We start from the raw sequence: 17,457 nt of genomic DNA on the forward strand, positions 1-17,457 counted from the left end.
TAAGTCCTATTTTGTTCCTTGTATCAGTCTCCCTGTCAGTTTAATGTACCCACAAATGTAGCAGCTCAGCTGTCCAGCTTTGCACACGTGATACAGCCAAATTCATACTTCGGATATCCATTACCCCAAAATAGATGTGAGGGATAGTGTAGGAGCCGTGTCCCTGGAAGGCTATTATTGTGTTCAGTCTATCCATGCATGAACAGAGACATACAAAGAACAGGCTCAGTAGCAGAGTATTTTTTTTTCCATCTTTATTATAAGAATATTACAAAATCAGTAGGCTTATCACACAATTAATACTCCATCTTCCAAATTACATCTATCTGCATTCACACTCTGCTTTCTATCTATCTATCTATCTGCATTCACACATAACCCCCTGACTTGTAGGCTGCTGCATATTAATCAAGTTTCCCAGCCATGAAGGCACTCCATACAGTTCTGTTGTTCACTGCTTGGTTATCGGTCAAGCTCTACGGCTGTAGTATAGATTACTGTACTGTTGACATGCAGCTACATCTGAACACAGTTCACCTGTGTTTTCTACATGGGTTATACTGGGTCTCATAGGTTGCTGTGCAGGAGCTGCATTTTTGGACCTGTATAAGGACTAGAGGTGGACAGAATGACCAGGCTGGCAGGTGTGGTAGGTCTCAGTGTCCCTGCTGCTCCTTGTGTGTCATCCTCAGGATCTGGAGAAGCAGACCCTTCACCTCCTCATCCATGTGACCCTGTTGGGCAATACACACTCATGTATAAATCCACACCCACAAATGCATAACCCAACAGACACAAATTCACACATCCAAAAGGTGCAACAACACATATACACGTCCTCAGAGAAATGCATGTTATATCTCACAACAATGCTTTAAATCCTGGTTTTTGCTCTACTGTGCTCGTGGTGTAATCACTTTTCAATTGTGTTTGATTGCGTTGACTGACCTGTACAGCTGACAGTAGATGGGAGCGGTATACAGCCACCACCTGCCTGTGTTTTCGCTCCCAATCCTGCAAAATAGCCATGCCTTGCTGTTAAAATGAGGACTAGAGGTTTTGGTAGTTTCCATATTATTAGGGTCTTTCATGCAACTAATTTTCATGTTTTCTGGGTGCTTTGATACAAATCTAAAACCCATCATACAGATTAGAGATTAGATTACAGAGGTTTACAAATGCTTTCTTAATTCTGTCCTCACCTGGAGCTGCTGGGACAGTATGGCCACTCTGTTCTGCAGTGCCATCTGCTGCCCGGGGTTCCCATGATGAGTGGAGGAGGAGGAGGAGGTGATGCCCAGAGGAGGTGAGAGAGCTCCAAGAGCCTCCTTTAGTCGGAAAACCTCCTTAGACAGCTCTGTTATCTGCAACAAGACAGACAGAGTTTGGGATTGGGAGTGACCACACTGAAGCTCTTAAAATACCAGTGTATTTTTTATGGATTGATTTTTTATTTCTCCAAGAAAGGGTTTTGCTGAGCACACATGCTCTTTCTGAACACTGCCAGGTATTGCTGGCCACTGTCATACAGTGACACACCTGGGAGCTGCCCAGTACAAGACAAAGGCTCTCAAAGGTCAAAGGTCATCCTGGCACTCTTACCTTATGGATACCACTGCCACTAGAGCTCATCTTTCTCTGTTGGCTCTCACTCACACAGATCCACTCTTGGCCAACTCACTTCCTTCTTCCCTTTCTTTTCCCGTCTGTCTCTCACCTTGCGGTCCTTCTCCTTCACCAGACCCTGGGACTCTTTGATGTCTTTGTGGAGCTCCTGGATGTGGCTGGACTGGGCCTGCAAGTCAGAAAGCTGCTGCTGCACTGTGGCCAGCTGTGCCTCCGCCACCTGCCGCTCGCTCTTGTTGAACAGAGCCTCCCTCTGCACCTGGAACACCTGGACCAGAACAACAATCAGCACAACACATCACTACAGGAGTGATAATCCTTTTAGCCATGGATCCCAGCTGGATCCATAGCCCTCTTAGCCTTGACTAATTGTGTAGGGTTAAACAAGCACTTACAAGCACAAGCACTACATGTACTACAAGCAATTACAAGCACTCACAAGCACTTACTTACAAGCACTGACATTTGTACATTCGCTGTCTAAATGAATTTTGGCAGAGTCTCACAAACAAACATTTGCAGTCATATTTACAGAGAAAATTAATCCCTGCATTGGCTTTGGACTCTGTGGTGTGTACAGGCTTGCTGGTCTAGCTGAATGTGGACTGGTCACTGATCTTGGATTTATGTTAGTTGACAAACATAAATAACATCACTTTTTTGTTTCCTTCCTAGCACAAGATGTAAGTCAGACTTCGTTAAATGCGTCTTTAATTATTGCTCAGTATTCTCAAATATACCTCTACACACACACACACACACACACACACACACACACATATACAGTACATATATATTTGTAAACCCTGCATTTAGTAGGACTCAGGTTGTGAGGTGCACAGGGTTGTCACAATTATAACTTTTATTCTCAGTGTGGAAATATGACCCCTCATTAATCTCTGTGTTTTCATAGTAGCACTCCATCACACAGAAGCTATTAGGCTAGTAGACCAAGTGCAGGCATTTCAATTTGTGGAATGAATTTACACCGTACGCCACAATGCCATCATTCAGGGGGAAGGAAAACCATGGCTGGAGCGTTACCAGGAACCAATTGTCAATGTATATAGAGTGCCTCAATGCATCAGTGAGCAGGCATACACAGAGAATCAATGACAGCGAGGGAGGTATAGAATGGAGAAAGTAATACATGGATGAATAATGCAGAGGGAGAAAGGAGACCTCTCTGAAGCACAGCGCTGTTTGAGTGGCGCTGAGTGGAACAATAACACAGGACACACACGCCACTCAAAACACACCTCGGTGCAGGTCTTTTCGTGTTTGCGGGTGAGGTCGTTGAAACGCGCTGTGATGCTGTTGATCTCGGCCTGCAGGGACAATCGCTGGGCCTCGTGCTCCTCCTTGGAAATCAGCCCCTGCTCTGCAGCCTTCTGGGCTTTGATCTCCCTCAGCTCCATCTCCTTCTCCTGCAGAGCGTCCCGAGACGCCGCTGCACTGCTCTCACTGGCCTGCAGGGATCGCTGTAGCTCTGCCTGGACGTGGCAAACACAAGGAGGACAGGAAACATCATAAGAAGTTATATCAAATTGACAGAGAGAGAATTTGAAATTGTCTACAGTACACTAAAGTGTCTGTCTCCATACATACAAAAGCACTGAGGGCAAAGAAGAGAAGACAACACAGCATCACTGTTTTGCATCACTCACTCCATTAATGAAAACATGATGTAGGCCAATCATATTAATTGTACAACCAATATGAGATAATTGCTTTTGCATGTTGTTTGCTTTCTGCTAGCAAGTTCCTTTTCATTGTTATTTCTCACCTCATTTTTTTATGTAATCAAATTTTGAGGTGGGATTCTCTTATAAGCCCCTAGGGGTTTTCTGTATCTCACCTGCACAATCTATTGTTATTTCATTCTTGTTCTGATGTTTTGCTTTTATTGTGCAAAAATAATAAAAATAAATAAATAAATAAATAAATAAAATAGTGGATATCTTTGATCACTCCCTCAGCTGACCTTGACTTTCTCGTGCTCCTCCCTGGGTACGGCGTCCTGCATGGCCTGCAGCTTGGCCTCCAGTTGGGCGGCCTGCTCCTCGGCCTGGCCACGCAGGGTCCTCTCCTGCTGGAGCTCCTGCAGGGTCTGAGCCAGTTGTTCGGACACTGCGGACAGCGCCTCCTTATGTTTGGACAGCGGCACTGTGTCTTTCATCTGCAGGGCGTCCTGCGCCCGGCCCTCGCGCTCAGCACACAGACAGTCCAGTGCCTGCGCGGCTTCCTGCCTCGCTACCTCCAGTTCCTCTCTCACTGCCGCCAGGGTGCGTCTGGAGTGATCTGATTGGATAGACACATAATCACTTGCAGCCTACAAAACCCATTTTGGCGTCTTGATTGGATGATAAAGTCCAAACCTAAAAAACAAACACAATCTCTTTGCTCCTAAATGAAGGTCATATTGTAAGACTTTGTTTGATGCACAGTCAAATGACTCCTCTAACAAAGTAATAATTTTCCAGTTTCCTCTAAAAAAAACAGTACTTTATGTAAACAAAATAATACTGCACACCTGATGTGATTGAGGGCTCTGAGCTTTCTGAGCGCTCCTCCTCCTCTTCCTCCTCGTCGTCATCTCCATCTCGATGTGAAGGAGGCCTGACTCGCTCCAGCTCCAGCAGAGCCTCGTTGAGCCTGACAGCCACTTCAGCCCGCTCCCTGGCCAGCTGCTCGCACTGGAGTCCCAGGGTCACCTGCACCTCCTCCAGCTCTGACCTGGGCACGCACCTCCTCAGCTCTCCCTCCAGCTCCCCCACACGGATCTGGAGGCGACGCACCAGCTCCCCTTCCACATGTCCTGCTCCGCTCTCCCGCCCCGCGTCCACCTTCTCTGAAGCCCTGCTCTCTGCCAGGGCTGCCTCCAGTTCAGTCAGCCTGTCACGGAGGTGCTTCACGGTTTCTCCCTCTCCTTCTCCTTCGTTCTTTCCCCCTTCCTCTTTTGCTGACTCTCTCTTGGCCAGGGCAGCTTGGAGATCCTCTACTTTTGTCGTCAGCTGTTTGATTGTGTCACTGTCCTGGCTGCTTTGGCCCTCTGCCTCGCCCTCTCTCTTAGCTATCTCTGCCTCCAGCGCCGCGACCCTCGCTCTCAGCTGCTGCGCCTCCTGCCTCAACCCCTCGTCGGCCTCAGCCCCACCCCCCGTTCCAGGCGTGTCCCGTTCCCTGTCATTATCGAGCTGCTCCACGGAAAGCACCCCGAGGCGCACCTGTTCCTTCAGCTCCTCTAGTTCAGTCTGGGAGGAGGCCAGCTGCTCCTCCAGCCCGCGCAGCTTCTCCTTCATGGCCTCCGCACTCTCTCCCTCTGCCCCGCCGTTCTGAGACTTCTCTTCACTTCTGCATAACAAGACAACAGTCACCAACCAGTCAAACCTCAAACGAATTAGAAAATCAACAATCAGTCTTGTCATGAAGAAAGCCTGGTCATCATCATAACATTAACGTCATCCAACCACAGCCTCTGATAGTACACAGTGATATGGCTTACGCATTAGTTGGAGGAGAAGGTTGCGCTTCAACAGAATGATTTTTAGAGAAGTGCTAAACCCAATATCCAGTATACTGTGATGTGAGCCAATAAACTGGTGAAATGTGAGTATCCTCCTTGACTTGATGAGTGGGATGTGCTACCTTTTTACACTTACACATTGTCAGATCAAAATCCATGACATGACCAGTACCCAGAGGCTTGGCACTTTGAAGTGGCCTCCACTCCATTAGTAATTATTACTGATGTTCGGTCACTAATCAATGCAAATATATGTACAACCCACAATAAAGGCCTGATTCATGATAAGGGAGTTCAGAAGAATGCAACCTCTAATGACTACTTGTGTTTGCTGCTGATGAGTCTGTTTGATTGAATGAGTGCATGAATGAATTACCGCTCCTCTGCCGTGCTGGAGGCCTCGTCTGAGCCCTGGGCCTGTGCGTAGCGCTCCTGAAGGGCTTCAAACTCCCTCCTGAGAGTCTCGTACTGCACTGTGGGGACAAAGTCTGGGCTGGAGCTCTGCATGTCTGTGTCATCCTTTTCAAACATCTCCAGCATCTACACACCACACAGCAAAGGAATCAGTGCCTCATGGAGGCTGGCACCTTTGAAATAATATGTGCTGTAATTACGGATGCATGATAATGTTGGCACGTCATCGGTATCGGCCAATATCGGCTTTAAAATTAAATATTTGTCCCGTAGGAAAATATTACATAAAAAATAAATGGGACATGTTTTACAAAACCTAAGATGAGGTGGTTTTCTTATTTTGCTAAGTGAATGTGTACATTTTGAAATGCATTGGATTTTTTGTCTGCATCTGGCATCACAATACATCAATTCCAATACAAGAGAGATTTGATGGTCTCTGCAATTATGTGGAAAAAATATGCGCATTTATCAGTATCTGTATTTGCAATCAGCCAAACAGCTGTAAAATATTGCCATGTTGGATATCTGCAAAAAAAAATCCAATATCATGCATCACTAACTGTAATGCTTGTCAGTCAACTCTGAACCATGAGTTGCATTACTACAGACACTGCTTTGAAATTCATATAGATTAAATGTTAAAATGATCTGTCAACTGATCTCTGGTCTAGTATCAGGTGGAGTGAATGAAGTTAAAGAACAAGCCAGATGATCAAAGGGCGATAAAACGCATGAATACAAATGAATGTCTTCTCAGAGTGAACAAAATGTTGCTTGAGACAAACCTGGTAATAATCCTATGCTGATAACTTGGTGACTGTCATGGCCCGTAAGTCTTCATTACTTAATCTACTTTGAGTTCCCGTGAGTCACGGAATCCTAGCCTGAAAACACATCAGATGTTGTGGCTCTAGTTTACTGGTCTGCTGATCTCTTTCCACAGACCAAGTCGGCCTAATGCTCTCATACCAGACATCTCTGCCCCAGCACCGCTTCCCTGTCTGGCTTTTTTCACACAGAAGGGCTGGCCTGAACTCCCTGGCCAGGACAGCTGATATTCAAAGCTCTAGTGGTTAACGAGCAGTTTGATTTTACTTCTGTGTGAGAGAAAGCTCTGTCTACCTCCAAGCAACATGACCCACTTAGTGAAGAATGTCTACAGTACAACGCACCCGCATGTCTCCCTTTGATGCCATTCTGTTCTATTTATACCTGGCCCAACACTGCCGCTACCACCACTGCTACCACTATGGCGCTGCAGCACTCCAGAGAGCGGCATCATAAAGTTTAAGTGGTTGTGACTAATGACTGAATCGGGCACAGCTCAGCCATTCTTGAACCAGCATCCTCGCCAGCTGACTCTGAGGACCTTTTAATAATCCCCTCTCTATCAATTTATTCTCCTTAAAGACATCTGGGACTCTCTGTGTGCGGGAGAGTGTGTATGACTATCTGCGCGTTGGCCATTATGGCTGACCTCACCTGCACTTTGAGAACGAGCTCAGAGTTTTCTGATCTAAGTGCCTCTATTTGTTTGTGGAGCTCAGCCGCAGAGCCTGGGTTGGCTGAGTCTGTCTCCCCCTGAGAGGCGGCATCATCCTGGGCAGGAGATGCTCTGGACCGCCTGGAGAGCAGCTTCTCTGGAGGAGAGGATCCGGAGAAATCACAACAAATGCCCAATCAGTGCACCTCCTTATATGATCTGACGCATATCAAACTTTGAAGCCTTTGTACCTGCATGACAGCATATGTAAACTACATGCACAGTGTATATGTCCCACCTGGGAAGTCCAACATTTCGTCCATGTCCTCAGAGTCACTTGCCCCGATACCAAGGCCTCCCCTCAGCTCCTCCAGCTCCCCTTGCAGCCTGTTCCTCTCTGCCTCATACTGCTCCAGACGCTCCTTCAGCTGGGACACCTAGAGTGCACACATTAACACAGTGAGAGTTATAAAGTGGGGAATAACATATTGGAGCCGGTTCAAATGGAACGATCGAGTATTGGCAGAGAAAGGAATGAAAACGGGAGTTGGACGTTGCCTACAATGCAGTACCTCCTCCACGGCAGAGATGGCGCTCTGCTGCTGCTGCTCTAGGCCTTTGATCTTCTGCAGCAGACGGCCTCTCTCCAGACGCAGCCGTCGGATCTCCTCAAACACCTCCTCATCCTCTGCCTTAAACGCGCAAACACAGAAAATATTGATACAGCTACTCTACACGTATCATGAGGGATCAAGTGCGGTTACGACAAAGCAAAAACAAATCGGTTGAAACAAGACTGAAAAGCATCAAGACTTACAAGGCTGGCCTGGGCTGGGTGCTGTGTTTCCGGGGACTGGGGTTCAGGGGACTGAGGAGGGGGGGTGGGACTCACGGGCTCTGGAGAGGGTGGCAAGCCCTGGATCATGGTGGTGGCAGAGCAAAAGGAAACACATCTTTGTTAACATCTAAGAAATGATGCTATACGCAGCTGATATGTTGTGGATGAGTTGTTATATCGCATATCGCTCAGATGATTAGAGGCTGATTTGCTGTATACGTTGCGAATACTGTACAGTTTGGGAGTAGGCATGCAGGGGAATAGCGGATTCTCCATCCATGAGATGATTGCTTACAGTACCTGGGGAGGAGAGCGGGGTGGTGGAGGGGCTTTCCTCTTGCGGGGGGTGGTCCCCCCTTGTGTGGTTGGGAGGGCTGGGGGCTGCTGGAGGGGGTGGTGGAGGGGGCGTTCACGGTCAAGCAAGGGTCAACCCAAAGTTCAAAAACAATGGAATGAGCAAAACTAAAGGATAACGCAAGCAAGAAAGCAAGTAGAGGGCAAGCAGCAAGCACACGAAAGAAATGATCTCATTTAGGAAAGCATGAACAACGTGATTAGCCATGTTTTCCTGTCCGCTCATGTTTCCATCAGTGTGGTGAGTAATGTAAAAACACAGTGATGCAATGTTACCTCCTGGCCTGTGCCCTCAGCGGCTATGCATGCATGGGGAGAGACAGACAGACACTTCAACCGCTTGACCAATGTGGTTCAGCAAACACAGGGGGCGACGTGAAAATTCAAGCATGCACATACGTGTACATATGCAGTGCATAAGTGCATGCACGCACCTACTCTCTTCTTCTCACTCTTTCACATGTACCATAAAATTATGACACAGACACAGTCCATGTATCTCTCCATAAAACTTCTCCACCCAAGCTCTTCTAACACAGACTAAATCCTAGCCATGCACATAACACACACACACACCAGCTTAAGCTTCTTGCTTGTCCTTCATCTCCTTTACAAATCAGCCACACATCTGTTTTTCATAAATCAGCAATGCCTTTGTTTGAAGATAAAAGTGGAACAAGACTCCTCTTTTTTTTTTTTTTTTTTTTTTATCCCTACTTAACAATCACCCCCAGCTGTCCCCTTGATCCACTTGCTCAGATTACAGTCATTTCCTCAGGGAGTTGAGAAACACAGCCAGAATCCAGAGCAGCACAGATGCAAATAAGAGCTCTGTGCTGGGTCTGATAGTGTGTAGGAGACTGGATCAACTGCCTGGTGGGTTCTTGACAGAGAGCTGCTTGTATATATAAGCCTTTATTTTGTCCACTTCTCTAATCCACCGATTTATGAATCATCCTGCAACATGAAATATTTACTATAGTGTTATCTTGTGTTCTTTGACCTATTCCACTTAAGCTATTTGATTTAACAAGACCAGCTATGGTTGAATTATTATTATAATGATCACAACAGGAAGTAAATTGCAATTAAATTGTAATCTTACATGAGGTCATGCAAGATTTAGTGATCTTAGGGGGCAATCAACACATACAGGCAATGGTAGCTGTGCACGTTTTGGAAGGAAAAACTGTTCATTCTCATCATATTTGTGACAGGAAACATGGTGACCGAGTGGTTAGTGAGACTTGCTGGTAAACCAAAGGGTCTCAGTTCAATTCTGTCAAAAAACTTTTGATCACCAATAGCTATGCATCCTTGAATGAGACATTGAATGCACTCTCTGTAAGCCGTTAACTGTAAGAGAAACTGAAAGGAGAGGGAAAGAAGCACAGAGGGAGAGAAGACATACCCGGAGGTGCCCCATCCTGCAGCAGCTGTGTGATGCACTGGTTGCCCGTGGTTACGCTGTAGTGGGCGGCATCATGCCCGAGGGCGTCGACCAGCTGTGTGTTGGCCCCGCCTCTCAGCAGAGCCTCCACTGTCTCGGCACTGTCACTTTCACAGGCCAGCATCAGGGCAGACCTGAGACACGACCCCAGACACAGCATCAAAGCACAACAGGCCTGATAATTCAACGCAATGCAGTCTCAAACCATCAAAATTACAACGCAGCACCACATGCTGATGAGATTATATCGGTTTTTGTTTGTTTTCCATACATGGCATATTTGAGACCTTCACTTAAGCAGCACACAGTGATGCTTGATTGATCTCTTAACCATTGCCATGGCATTTAAAGCAACGTGACAGCTCTCCACAACTAAGCAACCAAGATGTGTCCTGTTATTTATGTGCCTGAGGTTTTTAAGGGGCTACTGAAATATACACCCTTAGCATGGCATATATTATTTTGCATGGACAAGGGCACCTTTTAAAGAAGCAATTTTAAGTCTCCTCTTTGCATTCGACAGTGTGTCACCATGTGTGCAAGAGAATCTTAATGCTGCCCTTACCACTTTTAGAGGAGCAACTGCGCCCATACAATGGTGAAAATGTTTAGCCCTCATCTTTGATATTCAAGAAGTGTCGGAATCAGAGGTAAGTGACTTTTAACAATAGAAACTTTTGCTCCCCAGTAAATATGTTGTTTCTATTGCCAGCTCAAAGCTCCTCCTCTTTTACAGTGTTGGCCCTTCATCCCGACGTTGCAGTCAACAAGGCAGCACCCATGACAAGGAACCCACAATAAATCATTCTACATCTACAAAATATTTTGTATCTTCATCTCATGTCAGATGTACAATATTTATGTAAACTTTTTTTATTGTCTACATTGCATACCCTTTATAGTCCCCCTCCAGCCATTTAATAATAATTAATTTGTCAAAGAGACAAAATAAAGGGGAAAACTATAGCAAAAACTTGATTGACTATATGGCAGTGTGAGGTCTTGGGGACAATACGTGGGATGATGCTGGTTGAAAGTGCAGGAGGCGGCTGACCGGACTATGTGTCTGTGAGGGATCAGAGTCTGGGGCTGAGCTGAGGGATCTAATGCTTTCTAATGCTGAATTTCTTTCTCAATAAAGAAATTCAGAAACTCCTCACAGGTTTCATGGGAGGAAGCAGAGCTAACAGCAGTGGCAGGAGGGTTTAAGATGGAATTAATTGTGCTGAAGAGTATTTTCGGCCCGTGGGCATTTCTATTAATTAGTTCATCATAATAATTAGTTCAGTATAATAGCTTTAAATAAATGCAAGCTTTAAATAATCTCTAAAAAATTCCATATGAGACCTGGAGTTTGTCTTTTTTCCATTTGCGCTCTGCCCTCCTGCAGGCTTATCTAAGAGCACAAAGTCATTCAGCAAGGGGGTTCCAGCAGACTTTTTTTATTATTATTATTTTATTTTAAAGGAGCTACACAGTCCAGAGTGTCAGAGCAGGATGAGTTGAAGAGGGGGACTAGCTTCTCACTGTCAGTGCAGGAGGGCAGGGCATCTGTGAAATGGGTTAAGTGAGTAAGCATGACTGCGTGGCTGTGGCTGAGTTTATAGATCGGACAAGGCAGTGGGGATGGGAGGGGGTGGGAAGGGGACAGGACAAAGTGGATTCAAACACAACCAGAAGATGGTCTGAGACACCAGCACTGAAAAAACTCAAAATCTTACCAAGAATATTTGTCTTATTTCTAGTCAAAATATCTCATTACACTTAAAATAAGACATGATCACCTCAGAAGTAACTTGTTTTTAGACAATTTTTACTTGTTTCAAGGGAATCTTCACTTGAAAATGTGCTTGTTTCATTGGCAAAATTTGCCAGCGGAAAAAGTAAAAATTCACTTGAAACAAGTGAAAATTTGCTTGTTTGTTGAGCAAATGTTTATTTTCTAAATGTAACTCTGTAACTGTTCCATGTGTTACTTCATCAAAATGTTGTAAAAATGTTTATGTGGAGCCCAGGAACAGTAGCTGTTGCTATGGCTGCAGCCAGTGGAGATTTAATTAAAAATATTCATTCACTGTGATGATTCTATTGCACATTTGTGTCCAAACTGACATTTCATCCCAAGATCTTTGGATACACACACACACACACACTTACAAGTGCAGCACTGTTTTTGAGTACTGTTACAGCTCTTACTTACAGTTTTTATCACAAACCACTTGTGAGGAACTTAAGCTTCCATTGACCCTTCCTTGGGAAATGGAAAAAGTAAGTTATCAAAGGCACAAGACTTCTGGACCAGCCCAGGAGGCTGCCTCATGGCCCTGTGACTCTCAGCAGGCCTCCCATTGTCAGGGAGTCTCTGAGAACAAGCCCAAGAGACCAAAGTGGACCATGAGGATCCGGGCCTTCAAGGACCCAGAGACTCTACCAGAGAGGAGGGGGCGCAAGAGGAAGGCTGCTGTTCCAGCTGATGGGGCCTCTGGCAGCAGAGAGAAGAGAGCAGCCGGGGAAATGGATGGAGGAGAGGCCAGCGCCCCGTCCAAACGCTGCTGCAGCCCTGCCAGCCGCTCAGAGGAGCTGAGAGCCAGTCTTGGACTTTGTCAGTAACAAACACTGTTTACATGCAGACACAAAGTTACTTTAGAAAACTAATCATTTGTGTTCAGCTCAGATGTTGTGTTCTGGGATATTGTTTAGAGGGTGATGTGATAAAGTCATTTCATAAAACCTCCACTCCAAAATAGTGCATTGTAGTATTCACACCATGGATTGAGTTACACACATTTGAGCTGTTGCAGTGTTTCAGGTGCAGCCACACCACTTCCACTGTTCATGTTAATACCCACCGACCCTCTGCTCCTCTTTTGCTCTTGTATTCTGCACCCTTTCCCTCCCACTCTCTTTCTCTCCTCTTGTTTCTTCCTCTTTCTCTCTCCTTCCTATGTAGGGTCCTAAGAGGGTTCACTCATGTCCAGCTGCTACGGCACATTCCCAGAACTACAATCAAGTTCACACCTCACACAATCAGTCATTACCTCATCAATAAATCTTTTAAATCACCTATTTCTGACAATGCTGTCCTTGCTCATGAATAATGGGCCTGTATGATGTGGATACGCCTTCACCTGCACTCAGGTTTATTCAAAACCTTGGCATTCCTGGACGTCCCACTGGTATGATGGAAAACTGGACTATGAACTTTTCACTTTCACTTTTCTTTGCTATTAAGATATTTATTGTATCAAAAATTATATAATAATAAAATACAGGGTTGTAATCGTATGTGTAAAGAACAAGTTTTCACCACTGTGTGAAGCTAAAGTCAAGGGCTGACTTGGACCCTGAAGTACATGAAGAGAAATCCAGTACCTTCCCTGGTTGTCCTGGATGTTTGCATTGGCCCCTCGACCCAACAGAAAGACACACAGCTCCACTCTGCTCATCTGGGCAGCTAGGATCAGAGGCGTGGCTCCATCCTGACAGAGACACACATAAGATTATCCAACTATTACAGAGCTACATTCAGGTCTATGCAGTAATGGCATCAGTCAACGGACACTCTTCCATGAGGGGGACAAAAATGAAACGCATCAGATTCACCGCATTATTCAATCATTTAAGCTCATAATTAATTTCATTAAATAAACATTAGATACACACATCACTGATTTATAATTTAAAACATGGTTATTTGTGTAACACAGTGTATTTAAGTAGTGCAAAACAGGTATACTTAGTGTCAAATCAAACAATCAACCCAACGACCACATGGGCTTCCAAACTAATTCTGCACTTAGGCTGCAGGTTAGAGGCCATGTGAGGATCTAAAATAAATTCCCCAAGTCAGTAGCCTAAGCATTTACCTCTGTCTTGTCACTATATTCTGTTCACAAAACACCCACCAACCTATAAGAATGTTAGCAAGCTGTTTGGATAATAGCATACAATTAAAGCTGCCACTGTTTCTATTATTAACCAGCTATCTTAGCTACATGGTGGTAGCTGACTATGTAGAAGGGTTGATTTGATGATTAAAACAAATGTCTACAACCTGTAACACAACATGTGCAATGTTATAGGGACAGTATTGAAAACAGGATTTCTGAGGAATACCTAGGAATACCAAGATATTGCAAAAAACAACCAACATGGAAAATGTTAATGTAAAGGGTTAAAAGCAATTAACAAGTACATCATTGGCAATCAATCATTCATATTTGCTGATCTTAGACAAAAACACAACCGTAACCCTGAGCAGACTTCACAGGTGAGTTCCTCAACCTACCCCATCCTGGACATCCAGATTGGCCTTGAAGTCCCACAGGGTCTCAGTGCAGGACAGGCAGCCGCTGACCGCTGCAGGGGCAAAGTCACAGGAAGACACAAAATTATGGTTGATGCCACATCACATGCACAAGACATTTAATGTGTTTATTACACTGCAGAGAGTTGCTGAGTCTTTAAACACTGTTTTCTGCTATTTGAAATGCAGGGTACATTTGTTAAGCTTGTTATACATGACTAATTTTTTTTGTATTTTTGGATTGTATCTACTGCATGATTTTGATTGATTTGTTATGTGCAAAATCAGGACTGTCATCAAACCAAATGAGCGTCATATCGTGATGTTACCTGCATGATGCAGTGGTGTCCTCCCAATGCCGTCTGTACAGTCGACAGCCAATCTCTCCTGTTGGAGGAAATTAGGCATTAGGAATTAATACTCACTTCAAATTCCTGCTTATTATGTCCATGTGTCATTTATTGTTTACTGTATTTCTTGATTAACTTGACTATGACGGCATATTTTACCTGTAAAAGTCTCTTTAAACAGTCTGATTGGCCGTTTTTGGCTGCTAGGTGAAGGGCATGGAAGCCTTTCATCAGTGTGCAACCAAACCAGATGAGAAACAAAAAGAAGCACAGAGACAGTGTATGTTAGAAAAACTCATGACACCTTTGATTCAGTGGCCTTTCTGCGATAAAACTTCATTTATAAGAAAGTGCCATATACCAGCGCCGTCAGCGATGTTGAGGTCCGCTCCATGAGAGATGATGACCTCGAGGCAGTCAAGACGACCCCTCGATGCACAGAGGTGGTACCTGAAGCAGAGACGCAAAACATGTATAAGGTTTACGCAAGCTTAAATATGATATGTTTATTCTTTTTATTCTATTTTCCCTTTTTAATTATTTTTTTTTTGTTTCTTTTTAATGTAAGATTCAAATGTATTTAAGTTTTGCTATTCTCATCATCAGCTGACAAACAGCAATCACGAGCCACATAATGAGAGCTTTTACATTCACTTTTGGTTCAGTCATTCCTGGCAAAATTTTCTCTAGTACACAGGAAGCCTTTTTTTTTTTTTTTTTTTTTTTTACCAGAAACAGCAACAGCAGTTTGTCTGAAATAACTAGAAGAAGAACTGGGATGTCAGGAGGAGCAGCAACAGCATTAGCAGTAGTAAACAAAGCTAGAGAAACTCCAAGGACAGAGACTATTACAACTTTTTAATTATCGTTTGGAATCAGTACAATTAATTCTGTTATCCGAATGACTTCGAATGGCTGAAAATGAGAAAATGAAACAAACAAAAGAAAAAAACAGGTGATCATCTTACGCAGACTTTCCCTCAGCATCCAGCTTGGTGGGACACAGACCCTTTTTGGCGATGAGGGCAGAGACTTTGTCGGGCTCGTTCTGTTCCACGGCCTGCAGAAGCCTCTCATCACTCTTGCTCCAGTCCTGGCTCTGAGGGGGCAAAGCCAGAGAACAGGGTCACAACCCTGCAAACTGATACCACACTCTATATTTCATAACATGCAGAACAATGAGTGACTGGGCAACCAAACAAATTACAGTGCAATTAGTAGCATTTAATCACATATTCATATTCATTCATGTCTCTTCATATTCAGTTTCTGTGCAGCACCCGCTGGTTGACAAGACACATGCATTAATCCAGAGCAGTTAATGACCACCGGTAATGATGTCCTTATAATAAAAGCTGAAGTAAAGGTTTAAGATTTCTACAGCCTCTTTTACCTGAGAAGGGAAAATCAGGAGGAAAACAAGCTACAAGAAGTTTCATAAGTCATGCCACAACTACTGAAAGATTGCCATAAAGTCAGTGATAAACATCAAGATAAAATTCATTTCCTTTTCTATTCCAGTGCCTCCTGAGAGAGAGAGAGGAGATACCTACTGGTAGTGGCAGCAGGCTGAAACAAGGACAGAATCGCTTCATCAGGCTAAAAACAGGCTGCTGGGGATCCATATAGCTAGCAGTGCACCACACACAACTACACAGAAACTCATAGAGCTGCATACACAGTACCCACGCAACGCTGTGTGTACTACCTGAGCATGCACACAGACACACACTAGTGGCTACGTAGCAAACATACACAGGACCCGGCTGCCCCTTAAGACTCTATCAGACACCCGCAGAGGTCAGAGTGATCATAACAATTTAACAACAGAAATTTACATCCCTGCATATTATGCTAGGATGTAAACATCCAAACATGCTGCAAGCCACACTTTCCCCTTTGTAAATGAGTACATTCAAATGCATACACTCCTACACACACACAGTAACACTGCTCTTCCCTGTCCTCAGCACAACGTCTCCCTTTGCAGTGCTCTTGCATCCAAAATGCCTGCCCCTCTTCTTCCTGCTGCTGCTGCTGCTAGCAGGGACACAGCCGGTCTGCCCAATGTACCTCACACACACATACACACACATATACACACCCAGCCACCTTGCTGCGTTCCTCCCTGCCCTGCTTTGTCTAACCTAATACTGTCTTCTCTGCTGTCTCTACAGGAGGCTCCCTCCTCTCTCCATTAGTTTTTGTCAGGTCCTGCACTGTACCCCCCTCCTCGGCAGCGCTATAGACCTGGGCTCTGCAGCTACAGAGCGGGGCCTGCGTGATGTGAGGACTCAGCAGAAACAGGAGAAATAAGCTGGCAGTACTCTGCTGCGCTCTGCTCTGCTCTGCTGGGCTGGCTCTGACGGGGCAGGGGGGGACAGTGATGATACACAAGCAAGCTAAAAACTGAAATAGCCACCCAGCATGCAGTTAACAAGGTAGTAAATGAGGGGAGCAAATACAGACACACAGAAGAGCAATACAATGACTGAGGCACATATACTTGACAAAAGGCCACAAAATGAATCACTACAGGGAAGATGGGTATTCAGTATGAATCGATTTATGACTAGTGGGTTATCGACAGTCACTTTAATTTACACAATCAGCTTTAAGTTCCATGTACCAAACTGCTCCATGGACAGGTACTGAACTCTAATCAGCATAAGCTAAAAACAATAAGAAAATACAACCAGGCAGTTGTTTGCCATGTCGTCTTGTGGTTGTATCTGACTAACAGAATGAGGAAAATGTGTTATACAGTCATAGTTAAAGAAAAAAAAAAAGAAGAAGAAGAAAAAAAGAAAAAGTTCTTCTACCGTTCAGTCTAAAGATAGTGTACATGATGTCACCAATATATGACAAAGCCCTTCACAGTGGCATAGGGACGATAGTGTGAAACTGTGTGTGTGTGTGTGTGTGTGTGTGTGTGTGTGTGTGTGTGTGTGTGTGTGCGTGTGAATAATTGAAGGCTACCTGAGAGCTCTGGTTATAGCACCAGTCTGGAGACGGTCCTGCTCTCCTGCTGTTGCACAGTGACACTGAATCCCATTGCCCCCCATACACACACACACACACACACACACACACACACACACACACACACA

General features: G+C 44.7%; 1 protein-coding gene across 1 annotated transcript; it reads right to left on the reverse strand.

Moving 5' to 3' along the window:
• Positions 1–311: 311 nt before the first annotated feature.
• On the reverse strand, positions 312–15,972 carry ankrd24 (ankyrin repeat domain 24). Its single transcript, XM_030050010.1, has 22 exons — positions 15,901–15,972; positions 15,316–15,446; positions 14,709–14,797; positions 14,507–14,571; positions 14,327–14,384; positions 13,980–14,050; positions 13,064–13,170; positions 9,653–9,825; positions 8,518–8,540; positions 8,189–8,268; positions 7,876–7,972; positions 7,622–7,741; positions 7,348–7,486; positions 7,049–7,206; positions 5,526–5,689; positions 4,160–4,974; positions 3,611–3,927; positions 2,886–3,119; positions 1,718–1,894; positions 1,203–1,364; positions 949–1,014; positions 312–734 (listed from the first exon to the last, which is right to left on the reverse strand). Exons 1-22 carry the CDS (start codon positions 15,970–15,972, stop codon positions 657–659), a joined length of 3,396 nt encoding a protein of 1,131 aa, XP_029905870.1. The 3' UTR covers positions 312–656.
• Between the last annotated feature and the right edge of the window lie 1,485 nt (positions 15,973–17,457).

The sequence above is a fragment of the Myripristis murdjan genome, chromosome 4 (assembly GCF_902150065.1).
Source record: "Myripristis murdjan chromosome 4, fMyrMur1.1, whole genome shotgun sequence".
NCBI classification, from domain to species: domain Eukaryota; kingdom Metazoa; phylum Chordata; class Actinopteri; order Holocentriformes; family Holocentridae; genus Myripristis; species Myripristis murdjan.